General features: G+C 45.0%; 2 protein-coding genes and 1 long non-coding RNA gene across 3 annotated transcripts; 2 read left to right on the top strand and 1 right to left on the bottom strand.

The window, feature by feature from the left end:
* Positions 1–174: 174 nt before the first annotated feature.
* LOC134175792 (uncharacterized) lies at positions 175–15337 on the top strand. Its single transcript, XR_009969140.1, has 3 exons — positions 175–295; positions 11647–11751; positions 14589–15337. It is a non-coding gene; the product is annotated as an uncharacterized LOC134175792 (long non-coding RNA).
* On the bottom strand, positions 782–18195 carry SS18L1 (SS18L1 subunit of BAF chromatin remodeling complex). Its single transcript, XM_062642088.1, has 11 exons — positions 17858–18195; positions 14238–14314; positions 12842–12926; positions 11853–11997; positions 8141–8338; positions 7022–7186; positions 6013–6114; positions 5552–5644; positions 4217–4336; positions 3167–3294; positions 782–2964 (listed from the first exon to the last, which is right to left on the bottom strand). The coding sequence occupies exons 1-11, from the start codon at positions 17924–17926 to the stop codon at positions 2938–2940; spliced, it is 1209 nt and encodes a 402-aa protein (XP_062498072.1). The 5' UTR covers positions 17927–18195; the 3' UTR covers positions 782–2937.
* A 246-nt stretch (positions 18196–18441) lies between these two features.
* PSMA7 (proteasome 20S subunit alpha 7) lies at positions 18442–23537 on the top strand. Its single transcript, XM_062642096.1, has 7 exons — positions 18442–18599; positions 20092–20218; positions 20759–20883; positions 21827–21949; positions 22345–22464; positions 22978–23040; positions 23302–23537. Exons 1-7 carry the CDS (start codon positions 18504–18506, stop codon positions 23392–23394), a joined length of 747 nt encoding a protein of 248 aa, XP_062498080.1. The 5' UTR covers positions 18442–18503; the 3' UTR covers positions 23395–23537.
* The last annotated feature ends 409 nt before the right edge of the window (positions 23538–23946 follow it).

Genomic DNA, 23946 nt, shown 5'->3' with positions numbered 1-23946 from the left:
GCTCTCGGCTTCCCTTCACGCACCCGTTCGGGGAAAGCCCCATCCCGCCGTGCTCCCGCAGGCCGCAGCGCTGCGAGGCTCGGTCTTGGGATCCCTTTCCTCCAGGGGCGCGAGGAGTGCGCTGCCCGCTTCCGTCTTACGGCGCTAGAAGTCGCTGTCCCCCTGGCAGCGGGCAGCGGCAATAACGCGTGTGCCCGGGCCGCCCGTGGGGCTGCGGGTGAGCCAGGCCCGTGAGGAGTCCTCCCGCACCATCGGTCACCGTGGCACAGTGCCCCTGCTCCGCCCTGCCTGTGAGGTGAGCTGTGAGAGGGACTTGTGAGTGAAGGGACAAGGGGAATGGCTTTAACCTGCCGGAGGGGAGACTGAGATGAGCTCTCAGGCAGAAGCTCTTCCCTGTGAGGGTGCTGAGGCGCTGGCACAGGGTGCCCAGAGAAGCTGTGGCTGCCCCATCCCTGGCAGTGTTCAAGGCCAGGTTGGACACGGCCTTGGAGCAAGCTGCTCCAGTGGAAGGGGTCCCTGCCCGAGGCAAGGGTTGGAGCTGGGTGAGCTTTAAGGTCCCTTCAACCCAAACCATTCTATGAATTGCTCACATCCACTCGGCACACACGGAACGTCTGATCTTCACATATCAAATAATGTGAATTTGGGACGAGCTTTTGTCGTCTATAATCATCCAGGAAGTTATACCAGAGAAGCAGGGGAGAAGGTGCACCTCGAAAGAACTCCCCTGTATCTGTTGTTTCCATTCAAAACTCTGTGCCATAAGAAAAGTACCACCAACTTCATTCTCAGATAATATTTAACCTAAACAGTTTTCAAGCATTCTGTATTACAAACCAGAAAATGATACAATTAATGGAAGAAGTCCAAATGCTGGCATCACTTTGTTTCCACATTAATACATAAAAATGGACAACACATTAAATAAACATTTTGTTATTAACAATAAAAATATTAACACCAAAAATCATGTATAAATTAGGAAATAAATGTACAAACTATTTCCAAAGTGCTCTTTCAAATACATTATATACACAACATTCACGGAGTTCTTAATGTAAGACATTTCAGATTGATGTGTTGCTGTTTCATTTGAAGTGGTGTTCATATTCTCTCAACAGTATTTCAGCGCTTTCAAAAAACCACATAAAAGGCATATTTCCAAGCTGGCAAAGAGCAATATTGCATTCTTCTGGCTACCTGTAATATTAACATGGTAAAGAAAGCAATCTTCCTTGCTGTTCCTTGCTATTTGTATGAAAACACCAGCAGGAAAGATGAGAGAAATGAGGACCCACTATTTACTCAGTAATTAAAACTATTAATGTAGCATGGGCAGTGCTTGGACAACATTTAATAGTAAACTCTTTAGTTGTCCAGTTAAAGACTTTACAGAGAAAAATAAAAAGCAGTGAATTGGGAGATCTCTTCTTTTCCTTGTTGTCTTGGCTTTTCAAACCCCAAACTGAAATCCTATAAATACACCAGTTCAGGTAAAGAAAAGGAGAACAACCTACAGAGGGTGTATTTATATTGTAAATTTGCAGTTAATCTCATATTAAAATTGCTCACAGAGTGCGGTCATCCTGGCCTTCTGATCAGAGAAGTTTGGCCATGGTATTTCCGTCAGCACTTACATTAGCACTTTATAAGTGCTTTTTATCAACACTTCATAAGAACGTATAAAACTGCCTAGAAGTGACTCACATTGTCCATACTGGCTTTTACATACCACTAGTCTTTATTCCTAAATTCTCCCTCTATAGATATTCTCTCACTGGGTGACCCCATTAATAGTCCCCCTCTCTATATGCATAACACTGATTCGCAATTAAAGCTGAATTCAGCTGCTTATTTGCCACAAAGGTGGATTTTTTTTTTCTTTTACTTTTGAACTATTTCTGTCAAAATATCAGAGGAAAATAAAAACTGATGGTGAACTGTAAGAACAACAGACCAAATCATGTGACAGTATTTATGGTCATACTTGTGGGAAAATCCGAACACGGGCAATGGAAGAATCAGAACTAAAGAAGGATGCCAGCCACCTGCTTGCAAAATTTGGCATGAAAATGGATATGGGAGTTACAGAATTTGGAGTGGTATATTTAAGACTGGAGTTTTGCTAGATGGTTTTCTTAGCTAAGCACAATATGAAGCAATACTGATGTCTAGGAGGCTGACGCTGCAGATATGAGAATTCCCTTCTGTTTTCCTTTCCACAGTAGAAATACCTTAGTTTACATGGATATAGAAGAGATGCCTCTAGTGATTAACATTTCCTTGAATATAGGCTTGGATCCTCTTTCTGTACCTTTTACAACAGAAATGTGGATTTAGCAGATTACCTAATTGTAAGACTTGGGCAGGTGTTACAGAAGCTGCAGTTAATTCTATCATATAGTATAGAACTGTCTTCACATAAGGAACATATCCATACCTTTATTCTTAGGAAGTAAAGAGCCATGGATTTCAGAGGCCAGCAGGTAATCTTCAATGCATTCAGTTAGAAAAAGATCAATAACCTGCCAGGACAGGATACCCCCTGTACTGAGACATGACTGAATGGCTCCGTATTGAGCCAGACTGCAGAATAACCTGGCTGTTTTCCAGAACAGGGCACAGCTGTGATCAAATGATCCTAAAGCTATTTGGAAACATCAAGAATGGGGCTAGGGAGGGGGGTAAATGAAAAACTTCTGCATTGTATCAACATACAGTACTATACACAGCACCAAATATCAAACCATTAAAGCACTGTCGTGTTACCAGTAGTGCACTGCTTCATATCCAGCATGAAATGAACACTGTTCACATACAGACGCTGCTTTGTGCTAAGGGGTAACCAACATATTACAATTAATCAAAACTGCCTGTACATCCAGTTCAAAAGATGAAGATACTATTGAAATGAATCTGGCACAGGAACATGCTCTTTTATTGCTGGTAATTTCCATATTGTCCCTATAAAAAAGAGAAATAAAAATGTTGGAGACTAATATATCAGAAGTTTACAAATAGTGAGCTAGGCAATTTCTTTTGGCCTATGAATTTTGAAAGACCCACCGAAGTATCACCAATATGCCTGTACCAAATTATCAGATAGGTTTATAGTGGAGCTAACAGCTACATCTGCTTTTTCATAGCAGAGATTTAGAAGATTTACCTGCTCATAGCCATAAGGCCTCTGTTGCTGAGCGGATGGGCCGGTCTGGGAAGCTCTGTAACTCCCGTATTGCTGCCCCTGTCCCTGTTGGTAGCTGGAATACTGTGAAGAGGCTCCTTGTGCAGGACCTGAGAAGACAGTGAAAGCTGCTACTAAGGCTTGAGGGGGAGTTCTTGTGCTTAACATAATGTAACACATGATGGTAACAAAGCTCTATGAGTATGAACTATGAGTGGGTTTTGCCTAGACCTCCTCCCCTCTGGCTTTACACTAGAAAGTGTTAGTAATAGTAATAATCTAGTCCCAGTTTGGTTAACATTGCCTGTTCACAGTCAAGTCCCATCACATCTGGGAGAGCCACCAGAAATCCCCTGCCTCAAAGCTGTGATTTAGATTATTCTGATCTCTCTGGACCCTGGTTTTGTACTGAATAGCCTGATGTTTATATTTGGTTATATTGTACTAAATAAGCTGACAGTTTCTTTCTGATGAAGACTGAGGATACATACAAGATGCCTCTAACTGATAGGAAAGCTCAAAGACATCAAATTCGGATCTTTTTGATGATAGTGGGGAACTCTGCCACTGCTGACTTGAAGGGTTTGAAAGCCCCACACTGGTGTCCACTGCATGCTCAAGTCTCTTTTCTCCTTTCACATCAGTCCCTCACTAAGGAATAAAACCCCTATGATGCTGCAAGAATGATTCTAAGCGAGGGAGCAGTGACTCTCCAGACTGTTGATGTTATTTTTTCCTGTCAACTGCAGAACTGAGATGTGCAGGAGGCCTGAGAATCTAGACAGTATCCTCCTGCCCGCACTTACCAGGAAGACAACATGAGGCAAACCTGTATTTTCTAACTTTCTTTCAAAAGAGAGGGATTCAGGATAGATTCATGGAATGCGGTGCTATACTAATGTATGTTGCTGCCCAGAATCCCTTCACATGCAATACCCAAGGTTAATCAAAGAAATAGTTTTCAGCATATGTTATCTTAGGATGTGTCAGGATGAAGTACTGCAAACAGTTGGGCAGTCAGTGACTGCTTACCATATCCTTGCTGCTGTCCTGGGTAACTTTGTTGGTTTGGGTATTGCTGCTGGGAGTATGTTTGCTGTTGTGCAGCTCCCTGTTGGTATCCTGCCTGCTGCTGGCTGTACTGGGAATTTCCTAAAGAGGGAAACATTGAAAGAGTTGGGTTATAGGTGAGGCAGGTGTTTCACTGTACATGTAAGTCACGAGGAAGACAAAGGCAGAAGTAGCCTTGGTCTGGAACTCAGACAAATACTCTTCTGAAAGAGCTGATTCATTTTTCCAAGCAGGATGTTTATTTCTGTAGTGAATTTTAGTTCATTTGAACAGGAGAGAGGTGTTTGTTTGTATCAGACTATACAGACAAAGAACCTGTTTCTCAAAGGATTTTTTTTACCCCAGAAGTAAACCACAGGTCCCAAAGGTAAGGGAGCCAAGGTAAAGAGCTGGTTTCTCAAGAAGCCACCCTCCCACTGTATTTTCTCCTAGATACTGATGTTTATTCCCATACCCCAAAACACCACTTACCCAATTGTTACTGGTATGTTTTAAAATACCTTTGATAAAAACTCCGTTTGCAGTATCCTGAAACAACCAAATGCACAGAGACTACACAGACGACACTGCTTTTCCTAAATGCATGCTCACTGTATCATAATTAACATTTTGCAGCTAATTTAGAGTTCAGATATCTTGACAATATCACTGAATTTATGATGTGCTACTGTTGAGAGGTTTTAGTGGTAAAATGGTAAACTCATAGTATTGATTTTCAAAGAGTAGTTTCATTTAACCCGTTGTTCTTCACCATTTGTAAGGTGAATTAAAAGATTAAAACCAGTTGGTTGGAATTAACCATTGGGCTTTCTTACTCCAGAGAATTATGACTGCCAGTTTTTGCCAGTTCTGACCCCATTTCTAGCTGCATTTTACCTTTGTCAGCATAACCATTTACTTTAATACAACCATTTTTATTCACATTATATAAACTGTTTGTTAATGTAAGGGAGAAGTCTTTTACTGCAAGAAAAGGTCAGTATCCGTAGCTCTAATTCCACCCTGCTCAGCTACAAACAAGGATCATTTTTGTAATGAATATGAGGCTACACACAAGTTGTTGGTGATCCCACACAGCTGCACAGCGTGACTGCCCCACAACACAGGTACCAACATGTGGACAGTCTGGTGTAGTCTTGGTATAAAAAATGCCATATATACCTAAATTCCATTTCCTGGACACTCCTTAAAGAACAGCAGTTAGTGATGCAGAAATTGCACTTTTCATAAGCATTTCACTAGTATTTTAGGGGATTCAGAGCTTGCTTTACAAAGATTGGCAATATATTTTCCTACCTCCTTCATAATAGTGTTGTGTAGAGTCGTCAAATGACCTGTCATAGCTCTGCTCAGTATAGGATGACTGCTGATAGGCATAGTCACCATGTCCTACAAAGAATTGCAAAGATTTATCAGGCACACTGTTAATAGAACTACATATGTATTGTTGAATGATGTATCATAAAGCTGCACAAAGATGTGGCTGAGAAGAAATAGACTCCATAGGTAGGAGGTCAAATGTATGGGAAGGAAAGTCACATCTATGGATAAATCTCTTGCATTTACTAATCCAAACTTGGCTTCATGCTGCTTCTGAAGCAGCTTGGATAGCAGGGTGCACTGATGTGTGTGTTTATGCACCAGGCTGCCATGCCCTGGGATTAGAATTTTGTAGCATTTCACCTGGGAATGAATCATAATGGGCTTGCCACATCCTAGGACGTGGCAGTCACGGTACTACAGCTCAGAGGAGTTACCATCTGGGTAGTATTGCTGATTCATAGGTTCTGATGAGCCTTGTCCATGGCTGTACTGTTCACTGTAATATTCTTCCTGACCCATATACTGCTGCGAGGAACCTGCAAGGCAAAGACACAGAGAGCAAACTGAGTGAGCCCAGGGGCTCCTAAGGGATATTCTTATTTTCTATTCTTAATGAAGAAAACAGTGTTTACAACTGGAGAAGTGAACAAGCAGAGTATGTTCAGAGCAGTTGTAAAGATGTTACGCTCATTAGAAAAAGGAAATGGATTTGTATTTGCCAGAAAAGCTGCTTGAAATTGAAATCACGCAATGGTCAGTACCACATCCTAAACCCACTCACTTCTGTGGCAATAGGAATGGCTACATTTCATCGACTAATTGTTGTTATTAGAAAGCACAGGAATGTAGTCCATGCTCAAGAAAACAGTCAGGATTAAATAGATTTGAGTTAACGTATTAATTTGTTTCTTAGCAAAATTCACTTTATGTTAGAATCAGTCTAGCAGCTTTATTACCTCTTAGAACTTTTTCCAGAGAGGTCTTAGAGCATGGCAGTTATCCTCTGGAGTTTTCCTTTCCTTGGCCTAATTTTTCGTACTAATTGCTGGCAAACTATGTCTTCTTTGCAGAAATGTGTCCTTGTTAATGTGCCACGTTATGGCTGATCCAATACCATTTGAAAGAACTGACAAGATTCCCAGTGGCTGGAGGGAGCTGTACATCAAATTGTTCATCTTTTCTTTAGAGATATATGATCCCTTTTAGACAGAATTATGTTTTCTAAAGACCTGAAATAATTAAATAGATACATCTTGAAAATAGATTCAAGTTCATCTGATTGGCATCACACTTCCACCATCTGAAATCTCCTGTGTTCCTGGATGGGATTCCCTGTTCAGAAATGTGACTTGGAAATTCCGGTGCCTTGCCTACCCCACAGGATGCACTGAATTATCACCAGTATAAAAATAACTCTATCAATAACCCAGTAATAGAGTTTACCTTGCTGGGAAGCTCGGTAGGGGCCCATCGGCCGCTGACCCATCATGCTGTTGCCTTGGTTGCTCTGACTCATCATGGCAATGGAGGACTGCCCCTGGTAGTGCTGGCTCCCTCCTTGTGCCGAGTTGTAATGTGACGTTGCTGCTTGCTGGTGCATCATGGACACTACAATGCACATGGAAAACACTGTTTCTAAAGGGATGTGACAGTTGTCTCCCTAGTCTCTTCAGAAGCAAGTTAAAAACCTTCAGCTAACATGCATCCCGATAAAGATGTGAATTTTCCACAGGGGCAGATGTTTTCCTACTGCATGTATTTAACTCTTCTTCACTGTAATCCGGAAAGGATGTCATTACATGGTCAGTTCTTGCCATTTGCTCCAGTTAGGTATTTAAAAATACATCTAGCTTTGGTTATTATTAGTTTATTTAAAATAATATACTCATTCTTCCAGTAGGATTAAAGAAAGAAATTAGAACTGATGCTACCTCCTAATTCATTGCTGCATTTCTTTTCTGATCAACTCTTTCTTCTGCTTCCATCTTACTATATACCTGATAATTATACAGTTTAAATAAACTGACATTCTACATCTTATTTGATCTCTACATTTCTTATTGTCAGAAAGAATTCTTAAGCATTGGACATGCCACTCAGTACTCAGCAGTAAACACTTCTTATGAATGAAGAGGTTCATTCTGAGTTGCCTGCTAGTCTCTCTATGTCCTGAAAGCAGCGAGAAAGTAACAAAAAAGGGGTCATAATGTACAAACAGTAAATGTGTAATACTCTTTGGCAGGCTTTTCAGCTAGGATAAAGGGGCTTCTCAGATCCACAGTTGTGGGATTCGCTGCCAGGGGCTATGGGATAGTGCTGCTGCATTTCCAGGGCACCCTCTTTCCCCCAGTTCCCTGCTAACCATAGCAAGTCAGTGTGAGTTAAAGTTCTGACGTGTGCTGGTGCCTGACACCCAGCAATTCAGAGATGTTAAAGCTGTCTTTTCCTCTTGGATGTTTGTCACCGTGTACAGAAAACATTTACAGAGCAAATTCCAGTGTGGTGAACCTCTGAGGTCACTGAAAAGTCAAGTTGGCCCAGAAGGAGGAAGAGGGAGTTTACCTGGATTAGACTGCATGTTGATGTTTGTTCGAGAGACATAATTGCCTATTGACCCCTGGCCTTGCATTGGCACATTCTGAGATGCAGGCACTGTATGGCTATAACCAGGCCCAGTTCCATGACTGCTGACAGTCATACTCAGAGAGGTCGTGGGCATGGTGTTCTGGCCTGACTGCTGCATAGACACGTGATTAGGACCTAGAAAAATTAGAGAGAGCAACAAGAATAATCTGTGCTATTATTGGCAATGTACAGTGAGCATTAAAGCCCTCATGCCCTTTCTGAAATACCTTCTGATAAGGCAAAACCAAAGAAAAAACTCCTTGTTATTAAAATTCCCTCTTATCTACAGACAATAAAACTGCACAGTTAGAGTGATCCTCCTTCTCCTGGCAGCCAAATCCAGTACAGAACTGCAGACAGGAAGACCAAAACCAGCAGCAATGCCCTAAACCAGTAATTGCAGATACTTCAGAAAACACCTGGACTCTGGATACATCCCAGCCCTCTGAAATTTGTCCTTTCCTTCCTCCTGTCCTGCTCTTGACTCCTCCTTCACACAGATAGTGACAATGGGTAGGAACAGGAGTGGCTGAGAAACACTTTGCACGTTGCTGCTTCTGTCCAGTTGCTCCACCACCAGCCAGCCCTCTTAGCTGGGGAGTAGGAAGTGACGAGGGACCCTCTCAGAGCACAAACCTGTCTCTCCCTGCCCTGAAGTTTGACTGGAAGTACCACAGACTTTCAGAAGATTAATTTCCCATGTCACCAGAATAATCCCTGTCATTACAGTATTCCCTTTCCAGCATCATTGTATGGAACCATCAGACTGCTCCAGTTATGTCCTGAGTTTATCATGCTCTTTACTTGGAAGTATGCTTATTTTTAAAAATCCTGTTGTTGGGTAACTAAAATTGGGGGAAAACTGGTTCTTATTTTTTGTTGTTTGTGGCTGTAAATGCTTTTATGAATGAGTTTTTGGAAGTTGTTTTCATTGTGCATTGTTACTCTCTAAAATGTGATAGTGTGTATTGTTGTCTATCTAAAATTCAGCTGTATTGTTGTCAGTCTAAGTAAATGTAGGTAGAATGGAAGACATGCAGAATCCCAAGAAGAAACAGAATCATGTTGTAGTATTAGGTTCTGATATCTGAATTCACAGTTATCTAGTGTATCTACAGCCTCTGAAAAATGTGTTTAATTCTCTTAGTACAGACCTCATTAATTACTCTGAAGGGTTTGTATAGACCTCAAAATGGGCAAATTTGCTGTAAATTATTATATTTTCCTCTTGTGGAGAGATACAAGCAGCATTTTCAACATAAGACAGACAGCTCTACCAGTGGAGCCAGGTCAAGCTCTAGCTTCTGTTTTGCTCCAGGTTTTGTATGTCTTCTAGAGCTTCTACTTCTGCTTGTACAACACAGAGCCACATGGTGTTTGACCAGAGCTAGAGCTGCTTTGTGTGAGAGATGGAGTGAAGCAAGTGTTGGTAAACCTCACCCTATGTGCGTGGGAAAACTTGGAGAATCTTGGCCTTTAGAGCAACAAAACAAAAAGTTTGAGTAATTTGTGATTGTAAGGGAAAATAGGAAAGCATGGCCAAAAGTGTGTAAGTAAAAACACCAGAACAGTAGGATAAATACAAAGCACTGAACCTCTTTCATACTTTCATGGATCTAAGGCGGTTGGGGGTTGTTTTGGAAGGCTTCCTTCCTGATTTCTGAACAGTTAAAGTTCTCAGTTGAGCCCAATTCTGTCTGGAGGCAGCTGCATTTCACTGCTGGTTCATTGAACCGAATGGCTTTGCCTGCAGGGCTGTGGCAGGAAGAATCACTGACTTGGGGTTTACTTGAAATCCTGGTGGGTTGTTTTTTAGCTTGTCCCCATTGACAGAATTATCATTACAATTGACCTAGCTGCCCCTATGCAATTACCATACGTGTGGTTACATAGTGACTGTTCTACAGAGGTGATTCCTGTACAGTCCTGACTGAGGGCAATAAAGAATAAAAGGTACCATCTTCTGTGGCTTCTTCCCTTTTCCTCCCCCTCTTACAGTGCTGTTACGTGTCCATGACAGACTTTCATCTCTACTGCCATTAGATGAAAAATCGCCACAAGTGCTAGAGCCCCTATATTGGAATTATTTCTGCATATTTATTCCTATTTCCCCCCAAATGCTGTCCAACAATTGTTGACCCATGTGAAAGAATCGCTCAGTCTCAAAGTCAACCTCAGGAATGCTGTGTCATGCATCATCACTGTGCTGACTCAATTCTGGCTGGCACAGAGACAGTAGCATTAGAGACTGGCAACCCAAGGGAGTGTCCCCAAGCCCAAGGGTGTGAGGGCCCTGTTCTCACAGCAGAGCACATGCCAGCACTGCTGCTGTTACCCAGGCTACTCAGAAGAGGCAAGCTCCTACATCCTCAGTTACAGCTCTGCTCTGAACGGTAGCTGTGTCCTCAGTCTGCTTCCCAGGGCTGGTATGTCTATGATAGAATAGCTACCACTACCCAAGTGATGGAGTCTTCATGACCAGGCAGAGAATAAACTACCCTGAGACCCCCCACAACTCAACCTGGGTTTTCGTATAAGGCTGGGGCAACATGAAGTAAACCTGCAACATGAGGTAAACTGCCCTGGCTGCTTCTGTTCTGAGGCTGGTTCTTTCAGTCAGCACTAACTTACTATGAAGAACTGGGGAGCACATAAGAAAAACCAGCAGCAATAACACTGAAAATGTAGATTCTTAGTAATATAAACCAATGTTTGACTGACTTATTATAGTACTTATACTAGGTAATAAATCTCTCAAAAAAGAAGGCCCAGATAAATTCAGTAAGTTCACTTTACAAGCTGTAACTGTTTAAAGTAGGCACCTCATCCATTAGTTTAACAGGTACTATCAGCTTGACCACAAATGGATTTTTAAGAACTCAGAAGTCATTTCATGGCTTGCATCTGCTCTCGAATCCCCCTTCCAAAGTGATTTTACAATCAGGTATTTCTGTTCATAGAAACTGGTTTTTCTCTCTGTCACTCTGGGAAAGACAGAAACCAGAACTGCCTAAAAGACTAGGAACTGCCAAATAAATATATTCATACCATAAAATGCACAGAGTAAAAACAATTGGTTTGTCTTTTGATTAGTTTCAGTTCCACAAACAAACACAAAGTGTATTATCTTATTCATGTGAAATGCCTGTGCAGGCTCTTTGGCTACGTAGTACAAGCTCTGCAAGCTTCTGTAGAGGACAAAGACTGATGCAACACCAAGTTATTGTTAGGAGGGCACATATCCTGGAAGGTCTTTGCAATCTAAAGGTTTGGTTGTGTGGTTAGCCATGCAAGCAATTCCATTTCACCCTGGTCAACCCCTCCGCTTTCTAGAGAAAAATAGCCCAAGATATCATTTTTCTGACTAAAAACTTGGATGCATCTTTACATGGTGATTTTCATTAGGCATTTCATGAAAAAGATGGTTTTCATTTCCCCTACAGAAACACAAAGCAGACTGGAGTCCTTGCAGAAGCCAGCATCATTATTGACTGTAGCCATTTTGTGATGATTTCAGCATGTGCCTGAAACCCCCGTATGCCTGAAAGGTGAGTTAGGAGAGATCTTTTACAGCTCTGTAAGTATATTCTGCATTAATGATTTTGTTGCCAAGCAACAGCAAAGCAGCACAAAGGGGACCAAAGCTCACCATTGCTAATCTGACTCTGCATGAGGGAGGAAGGAGGAAGGCCCGTCCCGATTGCATCACTGAGATTGCTCTGTGAATGGAGAGATTGGTTGGATGCACTCTGAGTCATTCCTCCTGGGCCCAAGTTTATGTTTTGCGTTGGTGGCTGCAAATAACAGGGAGGAGAAGCAAATGTTTGGTTAGGTTTGTAATTAGAAAAAATAATAGCCCCCAAATTAGCCTGACTATGACTGAAAACTGCCTTAATTAAATATGTGTTTCTTTCACTTTCTGGGCTTCCTTGCCTAAACCTTTCTTCATCTGACTCCTATGTGTGAATGACATTCAGCATGACACAGAGAAGCCAGCAGGCAGCTCAGGGAAAATCTTAAAACTGTGCTTGTAACAGAGTTTCTGTGGCCATACTCCTGTACTTATCATAGCATCATAGAATGGTTTGCATTGGAAGGGACATGAATTTCATTTTGTGCTGGTCAGAACATAACTGCAGAAGGGAGATGCATTAGCAACGATGATACAGAAGCGTGCTGACAAGTTGACCTTTGTCAAGCATAAAGCTATGCTGTATTTTGAGTTATACCTCCAGAATCAGTCCATTTAGCTGGAATAACACAATGTTTAAAGACAAACTGATGCCCGAATGCTGAATTAGATTTTTCACATAAAATAGTGGCTTTTTTTTTTTTCCTGAGTAAAGAATACAATTAGAATAGGTAAAGAATAATGAACCTGGAACACATGGAGGCTGTTCAGACCTGCACCACTGCACCATTTATAGTATACAGAACTTCAGTTATGGAGACAGAGATTAACACAAATGTCCCAAAGAATGTGTTTTAAACACAGTAAAAGTAACTTTTGATTTGTTTCGGGGTCTACTTGACCACTTCAAAACTTGTAGCTGGAGAAACACTAAATAAAAGGCTTATTGACATGGATCAGTAAGAAAATCAAAGAACATTTCCATATCTGATGGTATTGGTACTTACTGCAGGAAGCAAGGACTGCATATTCTGGTTAGAATCTGCTATTGTTGCCAAGTAAACCAGGTTTCTGTGCAAGATTTGTTGGTATCTACAGAATAAGGAGTAAAGCTCATTTGGAAAGGGTTAACATTACAGAAAATTCCAAACTTCCTTTTCTTTTTTTGTGCCATTTCTAACTGATCAGTTAAATTACATTATCCCACGTTTCAAACGTCATAATAAATAGCTACAGTAATGAGCTGTATCTGTGCTGTCCTGCTTTTCATCAAGCATCAGCGTCTTCATCACCTCTTCTACAAATGGGTAAACCTGGAGGAGGGGAGAGGTAAAACACTCTCTCCACTGAAAGCACTTTGAGTGAATTGTGAAGCTGGGACCTCAGCCTCTGAGTACCGACACTGGGGCAGCTGCTCTAACAATTGGCCACTTCCTCTGTTTAACAAGGCTCTTAGGAGCAATGAAATTCCAGAACTCCCAAACCCAAAACCTCTGTGTTCTGCCAGCAAGCTGGGAAGAATAAGGGTTTTTTCAAGAGTGCTCCAACTGGAGTGTTTACTCAAGTAAGCACCACCTCAACCATTGATGCTTCTTCACAGTTCTCGATGAACTGGAAAAGCTCATAGTAAAGACCAGAAGGGCACCCGAAAGCAAACTGAGAGCTGTGCCACTGAGCAAAGTGAGGAGTCAAACCTCTGGAAACAGGGAGGAGGGTTCCAAGAACAAAAATGCTTTTTTAGCATGAGTTGTCTTCTGATTAGAGGAAAATGGCTGGGAAGTGGGGAAGAACGGAAAGGTGAAGCTAGAACAGTGACACGACTTCTTTAGCGAAGGGGCCTTTCTTAGACAAGTAGCTTGAAAGTACAGCCCCATGACTTGACCTTTCATGGGCAGGTTGGCTGCTCTTCTGGATGAGATTTAGCACCTAAAGGCTATATCTATTAAATACTAAAGATTAGGAATAGTAAGCAGTGATACAAACTGGCACTTCTACATGCACATGGTTTTAACCACAGGTAACCACATGGCTGATCTTTAACACTGAATTACTTTCTGATGAAAATGTGTTATTAACTTTATACATGATTCTACTTTATTTAATGAATTAATATTATATTGCATATATAAATTTATTTAATGAATCTGCATAGAGCAAGTGGTCCAATAACCATCACTGTTTATAATTATTATAATAAATGACCAGTTAAAAATACTGTAAACACTAAATAATCAAATCCTTCAGGAAAAGCCCTCCCTTCCAAGAACAATATCCATTCATAAATACAAGTGAATCTAAACAAAGAGCCCAAGTATTCTCAATGATCAGAACTGTTCATAGGACTGTTCCTGACAACAAATACACCCAAAAGTTCTAACATGCTCCAAAACTCATAATACTCACTGAGTACACTCTGCAGTTTTCCCCTTGCTCTGATAATCCATAATGCATTGTATTAGGTGGTGATTTTCATCTAGCATCTGCGTAAAAGAAATATGATCAAAAGACGTTACTATGAGAACCATACTGAAGTCCCATAGGTTTGTGCTGCCCCACAGTCACCTTTCACGGCAGTGGGTGGTGGTTTGTCAGTTCTGTTGCCTTGGGATGTTACAAGGTTCCTGCACATGATTTTGTTGAGTCACAAGGTTGTGTTTTTCATTCATTTATGAACAGTTCTCCTTAAAGGAATCGGTTGAAATACCCAACACAGAAGAATTAAGGGGCTTACCTTTTTTGCTCCTTCCCTGGCAGATGGATTTTGATGCTGAAGAAGGCAAATGCTTTCGCTATGAAACACCCCTGCCTCATTCTAAACCATCACTCGCCCTTTCCAAAACTGCAGATTTTGCTGACATGTCTACTTCCAAGTGATAAACACTTTCAAAGCAGTTTGAACCCACTACTTTTCCTGCATGGGACTACCATGTGCAGACTACCGAGCCTGAGGAAGTGTAAAATACACATTACTGGATCCACCAAAACCACATTTAAGACAACTACATCCCAACATGTCCTGTGGGGTTCAGTTCAGTCCTAATGCAGGGAGGACTTACAATGAAAACACAAAGTAGTTATATATCAGTTAATTTATGTTTATCAGTGGCCGCTATCTTAGCTTCATACAATAAATTCTAGTGACTGACTTGTTCCAAGAGGAGCAGAGCCGCTGGACAGAATGACCACTGACCTTTATTTCATGAACTTATAATGCAATTATAAGCTTAAAATACCCTTTAATTTGCTTTCAAATTTCAACAACAACAGTTTGCCTCTTTCCCACAGCTTTCCTGTGGATGTGGGAGCCTTCTGAGGGTGAGTGAATGGAAAAACAACAACAGTATTCACAAATTTAGACTTGCCTCTGGCAAAAACTCACTACGTAATACAGATCGTAGGTACCGCTGCTATTAAGTGCTTGTAAGAGTGGGCTTTTGACCCACAGTGTCATCAGGACAGAAGAACTCTCGAGGAAAGAATAAGATGGTTTTGACAATGTGAATTAATCCAAGTTCTGATCAAAACCAGTTCTTGACCCATTCACATGCAAAGAGATTATAGGCAAATGAGCAGAGTCTTTCTGGTGCACTCTCAATCACTGCCTTAGAGAGCACAGCGGCTCCCGGTGCTTGCTTGTACTTTGCAGGTTGGGCTGAGCTTGGCTGGACCCCTCTGTCCATCACTGACTGCAGCGATCCCCTGGAGCTCCCCAGCGAGGGGCAAGGAGCAGAGGCACTGCTGTAGTCTGCAGGCTGCGCCTCGCACCCTGACAGGGAACATCGGAACCCTGTCAGTCAAGGACCTGGCATGCTCACGTGGCAACCCAAGGTGAGCCTGGAATTTGAAGGGAAAATACTCCTGCCTGGTTCCCAGTGCAGCGTGCAGAATATTCACCCATCTCAGTGGAAACTCTGCATATTGAATCAGCAAAGAATACAAACGTGTCCTTTTCAGTTTCCACAACAGACATCACCGACAACGTTCCCACATTCAGTTAAGATACATATTCAATAGCAAGAGTCCAAGCAATATTACACATATCTCCCTCAGAAAAGGCCTATGCTTCTACAATTAGCTGAAGAACATTTTCCTTACCAATAAAGGAATCAGGAACAGCTCTTTCCTGACTTCCTAAGTCAGTACACTTAGTAAACTCAGTAACCAAGTTCTGATTTCCATTGCACAGAAGAAACTGAAGTTTACTGGCCTGCAAATGCTGTTTGAGGAACTATTTTAAAGCATCACTGTCACTGCTCTATTGCCAACGGCTCTAACATTCTCCATGTGAAATTGATTTTAGGAGCTGTTGGTACTGGAATAGTAACAGCTTTGAAAGGCTCTTGAAACTGAGCTAATAAATAAAAGTAAGATCCTTATATACCACAAATGCAAATAAGAATCTTTCAATTAATAGGTATGTGTTCTACAACGCTCACTTTAATACACTTTTGAAGCTTCTAGCACGGCATCTGCCCCTTTTCTACACTCTTCTGTCATTGCCCCATTTCTGTACATGACTATAAAGCCCATCCCACTTCTGTGCCTTCAAGTCTCTTTCTCAGCACCATCACTTGCCAGAAATCACTGCCAACAGCCCAGCATCGACCAGCAGTCCTGAAGTAACATACCAGCAGTCCTGAAGTAACATACCAGCAGTCCTGAAGTAACATACCAGCAGCTGTACCCGAAACACAAGACGGTTTTGCACATTATTTGTAAAGAAATAACATTTTGAAACTTCCATAAAGTTGATGAATATGCAAAAGGAAAGAGTTTGAAAATCCAACTGAATTACTTTGGCTGCCTTTGTCTGTGGCCACAACAGACAAAGCCCAAACTATCTGAATTAAAAACCCAACGTGGAGGTTAGGAGAAATTTATCCACCAAGACTGAAACATTTTAGTATTGAAAATCAATGACTCCACAATCCCACACGTGCTGTAAGAGCAGCACAAACGGGATCAGTTTCCAAACAGCCTCCAGAGACTCAAGCCCCCTCTCCAGCCTCTCTTGCGGCAGTTTCCCTGCCTTCATCTCTGCTCTGTCACAGGCTTCTACTGAGGGTTTGGGGTTTTCCTTAGAAGTCCTAACTGGGCACCAAAGCCCGGTCACTGATGGGGTAGCAATGGCGCTTCCCCCCGGTCCCTGCTCACGCTGGACCGCTCCGGGCACACACACACCTCGCTCCTATCGCTCCTACCGCTCCTCGCACCCGCACCCCACCCGCGCAGGGCACGAGCACGGGTGACGAGCAGCGGTGGCGGTGAAAACACGCACGTTCCTCACTGACATTTCCAGCCTCTTCGGCGCTGACCGTGACCGGCTGCGGGAGGAAGGGGCGCCGGGCATGTGCGTGCGGTCCCTGCTGCAGCCCTGCCGAACAGGAGACAATAACTTCCCAACTGGGAGCCCTGGGCTCCGGCCTCCACCTGACACCCATGCGGAGAGCTGCTCTCCAGAGAAAACCTCTCCTAAACCTTTGTCTGTCACGAAATGTCCATAAGCACCTCGCAAATACCGCTGTGTGAGGGATGTCAGCGAGCGGTGCTCCCTCTATCTTCAGCGAGATTAACATTCCGCACCCAAATACAAAAGAAAACCTTTGCAAATTCACTGTTTTCTTTTAATTCATTTTTTTTTTAGGTTGGATTTGGGGGTTGGGGGTGCAGAAGCTGACACACCGTCCTGAATTAATCATATTAACTGCATTGCCATCTCCCAATGTATTATTGGCAGCTTTTCCCCCCTTACGAGCGGCAGAGATAACGTGCCATCCCGATTTTATTCCCAAGTCCTCCTCCGGCTCTCTCTTTGCAGCGATCTGAACACCTTTGCTTTGTTCCACCTCCTCCTCCTCCTCCTTCCCCCACCTCTCTCTCCAGCTGTCCATCTCTGCAGCCCTCGCAAATTCCCTGGTTCTCCTGATCGCCCCAGCAATCCGCCTCCTTCCTCAGCTCCGGGGGCACGGGCGGAAGAAACGGCTAAAATCCGCTGTATAAAAGCATGCTGTTTTTCTTTTTACCTTCTGGATAGTTTGCTGGGTGACCTCCCCTTTGCCTCTTGGGCGAGCAGAAGCAAAGGCAACCGACATGGTGGGGTTTTTTTATGTGGCTATAATATATCTGCTCCAGCCTCTAATAATATTGTTATTATCTGGCCGCTATTGCCGTGCAGGGATTCTCCGCAGTGCACGGGGAGGGGGGGGGCCGCCGCAGATGGTACGATCTGCGCCCCGCAAAGAGCCACCGGCCCCGCACCGCCACCCGTCCGCACCGCCCTCGCCTCGCTGCCCGCGCCGCCGGCCCGTGCCGGGGGAGCGCCGGCGGGGATTTGGGGAAGGGGCGGGAAGCGGCCGCGCCGCCGCCTCCCCGCCGGCCGCACATGGTGCGTCCCTGCTGCCGGGCTTCCTGTCGCAGGCGAGCGGCGGCTCCCTGCCTCCGCCGGCAGCCGCCGCCTGCGCCAACTGCGTAGGACGGCCGCCGGGTACGCCAAGTGCGCCAGAGCGGCGATGGAGAGAGGCGAGGCGGCCGCCTACGCTGGATGCGTAGCGCTGAGCTCCGTACGCTAGGAGCGCAGGCGAGGCCCCGCCTCCCGCCGCGCCGGGCGGGGCTGGCGATGAGTGTGCGGTTTTGAGGGAGCGGCAGGTTCCGGCCCCGCGGGACGCAGCCATGAGCTACGACCGGGCCATCACCGTGTTCTCCCCGGACGGGCACCTCTTCCAGGTGGAGTACGCGCAGGAGGCGGTGAAGAAGGGCTCCACGGCGGTGAGTGAGAGCGGCGGGTGTGCCGGGCCGCTCGCTGAGGGAAGGCCCGCGGTGGGGCCTGCGCCTCCCCGTCACCGAGCGGGCTGCTGGGGTGAGGCCCCACGGGAGATGCCCTGAGGCGCTCGGGCTGACTTCGGGGGCTGGAGCTGCCTTAAACAGCACCGTTTCCCTCAGTGGGTGCCGTGCTCCTGTCAGGCTCCGGCCGTGCCTGCGGGTTTTCGGGGCAAAAGTCGGAAGTTTTGTGCGTTGAGCACGAAACGTGAGGCCCGGGGCAGGCACCGCGTCCTGGCAGCCCTGCGCTGGAAGCCCGGTACAGGCCGCCGTGGGGAGGAAGGTGCTGCGGAGCCCCGGACGGCGCTGGGCCTGTGCTGTTGCTCTGTGTGGTGGCAGTGGCAGCGCTCCGTGCTTGTGCACTCGCGGGTCACCAGTAGACTGGAAAACGTGTCAGTAAAAGCACATAGAAGTAACTTTATGGCTCCCAGCCTTCGCGTGTCCCGAGGTTTTGCTCAGTGAGGGTTTTTTTATCATTTGGGGAGAAAAAAAAAGAAGTATTAATTTCCAAATTACAAAATACCCAGAAGAAAAATTACTGTCCTTGGGGTGGAATAAATATAATGACATTTAGTGCCAAAGAGGTGGCCTTCTTTATCTCACAGAAATGAAAAACACTGTAAAAGTGGAGCAGACATCAAATATAATCAACCTCTGCCTCTCTTGCTGAGTAGTTGGTTGGAAAAGTCTGTAACACACTGACAGCCATCCCATAAGAAAAAATGATTCCCATCACCCCTTAGAGAACCACTGGGAATGAGTGAGAAAGACCAAGGGTTTCTTTTGTCCCTGATACTGGAAAAGGTATATCCAAAGTATGGATTAGGACATAGAATCATAGAATAGTTCAGGTTGGAAAGGACCTTAAGATCAGCCAGTTCCAACCCCACTCCCGTGGGCAAGGACACCTCGCACTAAACCATGTCACCCAAGGCTCTGTCCAACCTGGCCTTGAACACCACCAGGGATGGAGCATTCACATGCTGACATGAAGGCAGCAAACTCCTGGCGGGCTGCTCATCAGGTTTTACTTGCTCTGACCTTCAGTGTTGTGGGGTCTGCCTTGAGCAGTACCAGGGGAACAGTTGTAGTGGTAGTTTTGTTGATCCTGCTTCTGTGGCTGCACAAACACTCCGACTGGTCTTGGGAAGGCAGGGTTGGTGACAGGAGTGGGATTGTATCTCTGAGAGCCACATAGATTTAAACGGTAATAATTGATTGTAAAACTGCACCCTGGAATCCACTGCAGGTTTTGTAACATCAGCCCTTGCCCCAGGTTGTGGCAATAGGAAATAAAATACTGGTTTCAAGCTGAAATAACACTTACAGAGTGGGGGGGTTTGTGTGTCCTGGGTTTTCCTACTAATTTCGGTGCACTCTGAAGCTCACCGAGGTTTGAGGCCCTAAAAGCTTAACTTGTTCTTCTTTTAATGTGTTGAAGGTTGGAGTAAGAGGGAAGGATATTGTTGTTCTTGGTGTGGAAAAGAAGTCTGTGGCAAAACTGCAGGATGAAAGGACTGTACGGAAGATCTGTGCCCTCGATGACAATGTCTGCATGGCTTTTGCAGGTACATGCTCCCCTCAGGGGGTTTGGAACACTTAGCATAAGTGGCTGAGAACTGTGGGAGGGAATGTGGTCCCACTGTTGCTTATTCTTTGTAAACCAAGAGTAGTCTACTGTATGGATGAATATAGAGAGAGCCAGGGATCTAATGAGGGGAAATACATGTTAAAGTTCAACCAGGCAAGCTTTGCTGTGCACGTAAAGCTGCTTTGTAGTTGGGTTGCTGCATAAGAAATAAAGCCAGTGTGTGTGAGAACTGAGATTGCTTTGCCAAATGCTGTCGCTCTGTCAGTAGCATTGCCATCACCTGGCTCAGAATTGTGTGTGTTCCCTGAAACTCACAAACATGAAAGCTGTGAACCAACCCCTCTGCTTGTTTTGGTGTGTTGGGTTCTGTCTGTTGCCTTAAAAATGCAGCAAACCTGAGGAAGTGTGATCGCGTTTGGTTTTTCCTTTGCTGTCACACTGACCTCGAGAGCCTTTGGAGGCAACAGGAGTTGTTGTGTTTGTGCAGGATGAGTCTGAGAATACTCTGTCGTTTCAGGGCTGACAGCTGATGCCAGAATAGTTATAAATAGAGCTCGGGTGGAGTGTCAGAGCCACAGGCTGACAGTGGAGGATCCCGTCACCGTGGAGTACATCACACGCTACATTGCCAGTCTGAAACAGGTACGTTGGACCCCATAGGGATGCTTCAAGATACATCCCGATGAAAAGAGCTCTAAACTTAAGTCCAAGTCTTGTTCTACTCAGCTGGTCAAAATCAGCACAACAAAATGTGTTTATTGGAAGTAGGGATGTAGAAATAGAACAGGAGGAGTGATGACTGACTGGGTTCTCTTCCAAGATGAAGTTAATTAGCACTTGCGAGTTCTGCACAGTGACTGTTGTGATATCATCAGGAGCACTGAGCTGATCCGCAGCTCTATCTCGCCCTCATAACAACGGAGCTGTGTTATTGTCAGAACGTCTTCATGGCTCCTATTCATTTTTCCTCCTACTAAGCCATTGCAGGGAGGGATAAGAGGGGAGCAAATCATTGCAGTCCTGAGTATGGTTTAGGGTTAATATTAATTAATTAGAGCATCAAAATCTGCCCAACTGTGCTCTGTGATAAATTGTGCATTTAGTGTGTATTAAACTGCTCTGTCTGCCCCTCGGCACCAGCCAGCAGCCAGGGTTGCTCCTCAAGAAATCTGGAGAGTAGCTTGGGACAGGCCAAGGGGAATGGCTTGAACCTGCCAGAGGGGAGACTGAGATGAGCTCTTAGGCAGAAGCTCTTCCCTGTGAGGGTGCTGAGGCGCTGGCACAGGGTGCCCAGAGAAGCTGTGGCTGCCCCATCCCTGGCAGTGTTCAAGGCCAGGTTGGACACAGGGGCTTGGAGCAAGCTGCTCCAGTGGAAGTCCCTACCCATGGCAGGGGAGTGGAACTGGGTGAACATTAAGGTCCCTTCAACCCAAAACCAGTCTGGGATTTTAACTTTAGCAGGTAGGTTGGTAAGACCCTGCTATAAATATTTCTGGTGTTTTTTCTGGTTCATCTCCAGTGCCTGCTTCTACTCTCACAACGGTCTTAGAACTGCTTCTGAAATAAGTCTCTTCTCTTTGCTCAGAGATACACACAGAGCAACGGGCGCAGACCCTTTGGCATCTCTGCTCTTATTGTGGGCTTTGACTTCGACGGGACCCCGCGGCTGTACCAGACCGATCCCTCTGGCACGTACCATGCTTGGAAGGTGAGGTGGTTCTGCTTCTTGTGGAGATGGGATGGAGTATTTGTGAGTTAATGTCCCCTTTAAAGAGGGACTGGTGTAGGAAGGAGATCTCACTGACCAGATGGGGGTGGCTCACAGCTGGAGAAATCCTGAATGATGAGATTGGCTGTGAATGGCAGCTGCAGTTGAGCTTTACAGGGAGATCTTTTCCTGTTTGCAACAGGAAAACCCCAAACCCACCACAAGTGTCTTTGTGTGTGACATGTGGGAACTTACACATTCGGTCTCCTTAAAAATAGAAGGGGATCACAGAATGGCTTCAGCCTATGTAATTGTACAACTCTTATTGCTTGCTTACTCTGTCAGTGAGGCTTTCCTGAACTTCCATTGTCTTTCCCCTCCCTCAACGTTTCCAGGCCAATGCCATTGGCAGAGGAGCCAAATCCGTGCGTGAATTCCTGGAGAAAAACTACACTGATGAAGCCATTGAAACGGATGATCTCACCATCAAGCTTGTCATCAAGGCACTTCTTGAGGTGTGTCCCTTTCACAGCCCTTCAGTCACTTCTCCCTGCAGGGCTGCACTCACGTCAGTGGGAATACAGGGAAATCTCCGTGCATGTCTGTCACAGGAGAGAACCATAGCAGGATCTGTGAAGCTGTTCCTTGCGGGATTAAATTCAAGGTTCAGAGTATTTGAGTAGCAGTTTCCATAGTTTACGTGGAATTTACTGGTAGTTTTCTGGGGAGGAAAACAGGCTTCAGTTCTGGGCATTCAGCCAAATGCACCACACAGGTGCTGCACCACAGGCAGAATGTTTTACTTCTGGATTGAAGAAACAGCAAATAGCAGGAGGTTGATGGTGGCAAAGGGGGCTCCTGCCTGCTCCCAGAAGGAAGACCCTTACTTCTGTAGAGCTCCACTGCTGCTGGAGCAGAGAGTGTAGAGCCAGTGAGGGGAATGCTGCCCCTCTGTAGCCATTCTGACCTGGAAGGGGGTGGTTGGGAGCGTGTCCATTCATTAACTCTAACACTGACCCACTCCTAAGGTGGTGCAGTCTGGAGGAAAGAACATCGAGCTGGCCGTCATGAGGCGGGAGCAGCCACTGAAGGTGAGTGAGGCCCTTGTTCTGCTCTTCTCCCTTCCCACTGTCCCTGTTGAGCTGTGTTAACCTCCATCCCCTCACCCTGCATCCTGTCCTGGCCAGAGCTTGTGTCTGCTGTTGGTGGCCAAGGAATGTTGTGTCTGCACAGGGTACCTGGGCCTGGATGAATCCCAGCTAACTCTCATTCTGAGCGAGAGGTAGTGTTGCTGAAACAAAGAGCCCTGAGCTGTGTTAGGATCCTGAGGGTCTCCTGTGTTCCTGTTCTAGATCCTGAACCCTGAGGAGATAGAGAAGTATGTTGCTGAAATTGAAAAAGAAAAGGAAGAAAATGAGAAGAAAAAGCAGAAGAAAACAACATGATGGATGAAAGTCAATGGCTCAGCTGCTGCTTTTTAACTGAAGCAATGGGTTATTCTGTATAGACCATTGGTGTAGGCATTCCACTTGTCCATACTCTGCCCCTCGGGAGCCCTACAATAAACCTACTGGGTGGTTTTTTTTTTTAAAGCTGTTAGTTTGGAATTGTCCATTCCTTGGATTTTCCTTCCCTGGGAGTGGTTGGTGGCTGCAGCCCAGCAGCAGTGACCCATTAAAGGAAAAAGGCTTTGGCTCCAGTTTTCCTGGGTCACTTCATTCTGTTAATGGTCGGTCCCTGCACCCTCTCAGTTGGCAGTGCTTGGCTCGAGGGCTGGGTTAAAGCAGCAGCAGAACAGAAGCAGTGTGGAATTGAGCTTTTTTTTCTTCCCCTAATGCATCTTCAAATGTAAAGAGCGAGGCTCTGGCCCCAAGCCCTGTGCCAGGGGGTGGTGGTTTCCCTCTGGGGGGCAGCACAGGGGTGTTGGGGGTGCAGTATGAGGACTGGCTGCACGGGTCCATTTGCACAGTGTGGGACAGGATCTGGTATTGGCTTGG

The sequence above is a fragment of the Pezoporus occidentalis genome, unplaced genomic scaffold, assembly GCF_034315485.1.
Source record: "Pezoporus occidentalis ecotype Australia unplaced genomic scaffold, CSIRO_AGI_Poc_V1 ctg70, whole genome shotgun sequence".
Classification (NCBI taxonomy): domain Eukaryota; kingdom Metazoa; phylum Chordata; class Aves; order Psittaciformes; family Psittacidae; genus Pezoporus; species Pezoporus occidentalis.
Note: the sequence above shows the minus strand (reverse complement) of the source record. Positions and strands in the feature narration are given on the sequence as shown.

Coding starts and splice junctions, on each gene's coding strand:
- SS18L1 (XM_062642088.1), bottom strand. CDS start 17,926: ATGTCGGTTGCCTTTGCTTCTGCTCGCCCAAGAGGCAAAGGGGAGGTC. Junction 12,927..14,237: donor AAAACTGCAGAGTGTACTCA/GTGAGTATTATG, acceptor CTTATTCTGTAG/ATACCAACAAATCTTGCACA. Junction 6,115..7,021: donor CTACCGAGCTTCCCAGCAAG/GTAAACTCTATT, acceptor TTTGCCTTGCAG/GTTCCTCGCAGCAGTATATG.
- PSMA7 (XM_062642096.1), top strand. CDS start 18,504: ATGAGCTACGACCGGGCCATCACCGTGTTCTCCCCGGACGGGCACCTC. Junction 20,219..20,758: donor TGTCTGCATGGCTTTTGCAG/GTACATGCTCCC, acceptor CTGTCGTTTCAG/GGCTGACAGCTGATGCCAGA. Junction 23,041..23,301: donor GGCGGGAGCAGCCACTGAAG/GTGAGTGAGGCC, acceptor TTCCTGTTCTAG/ATCCTGAACCCTGAGGAGAT.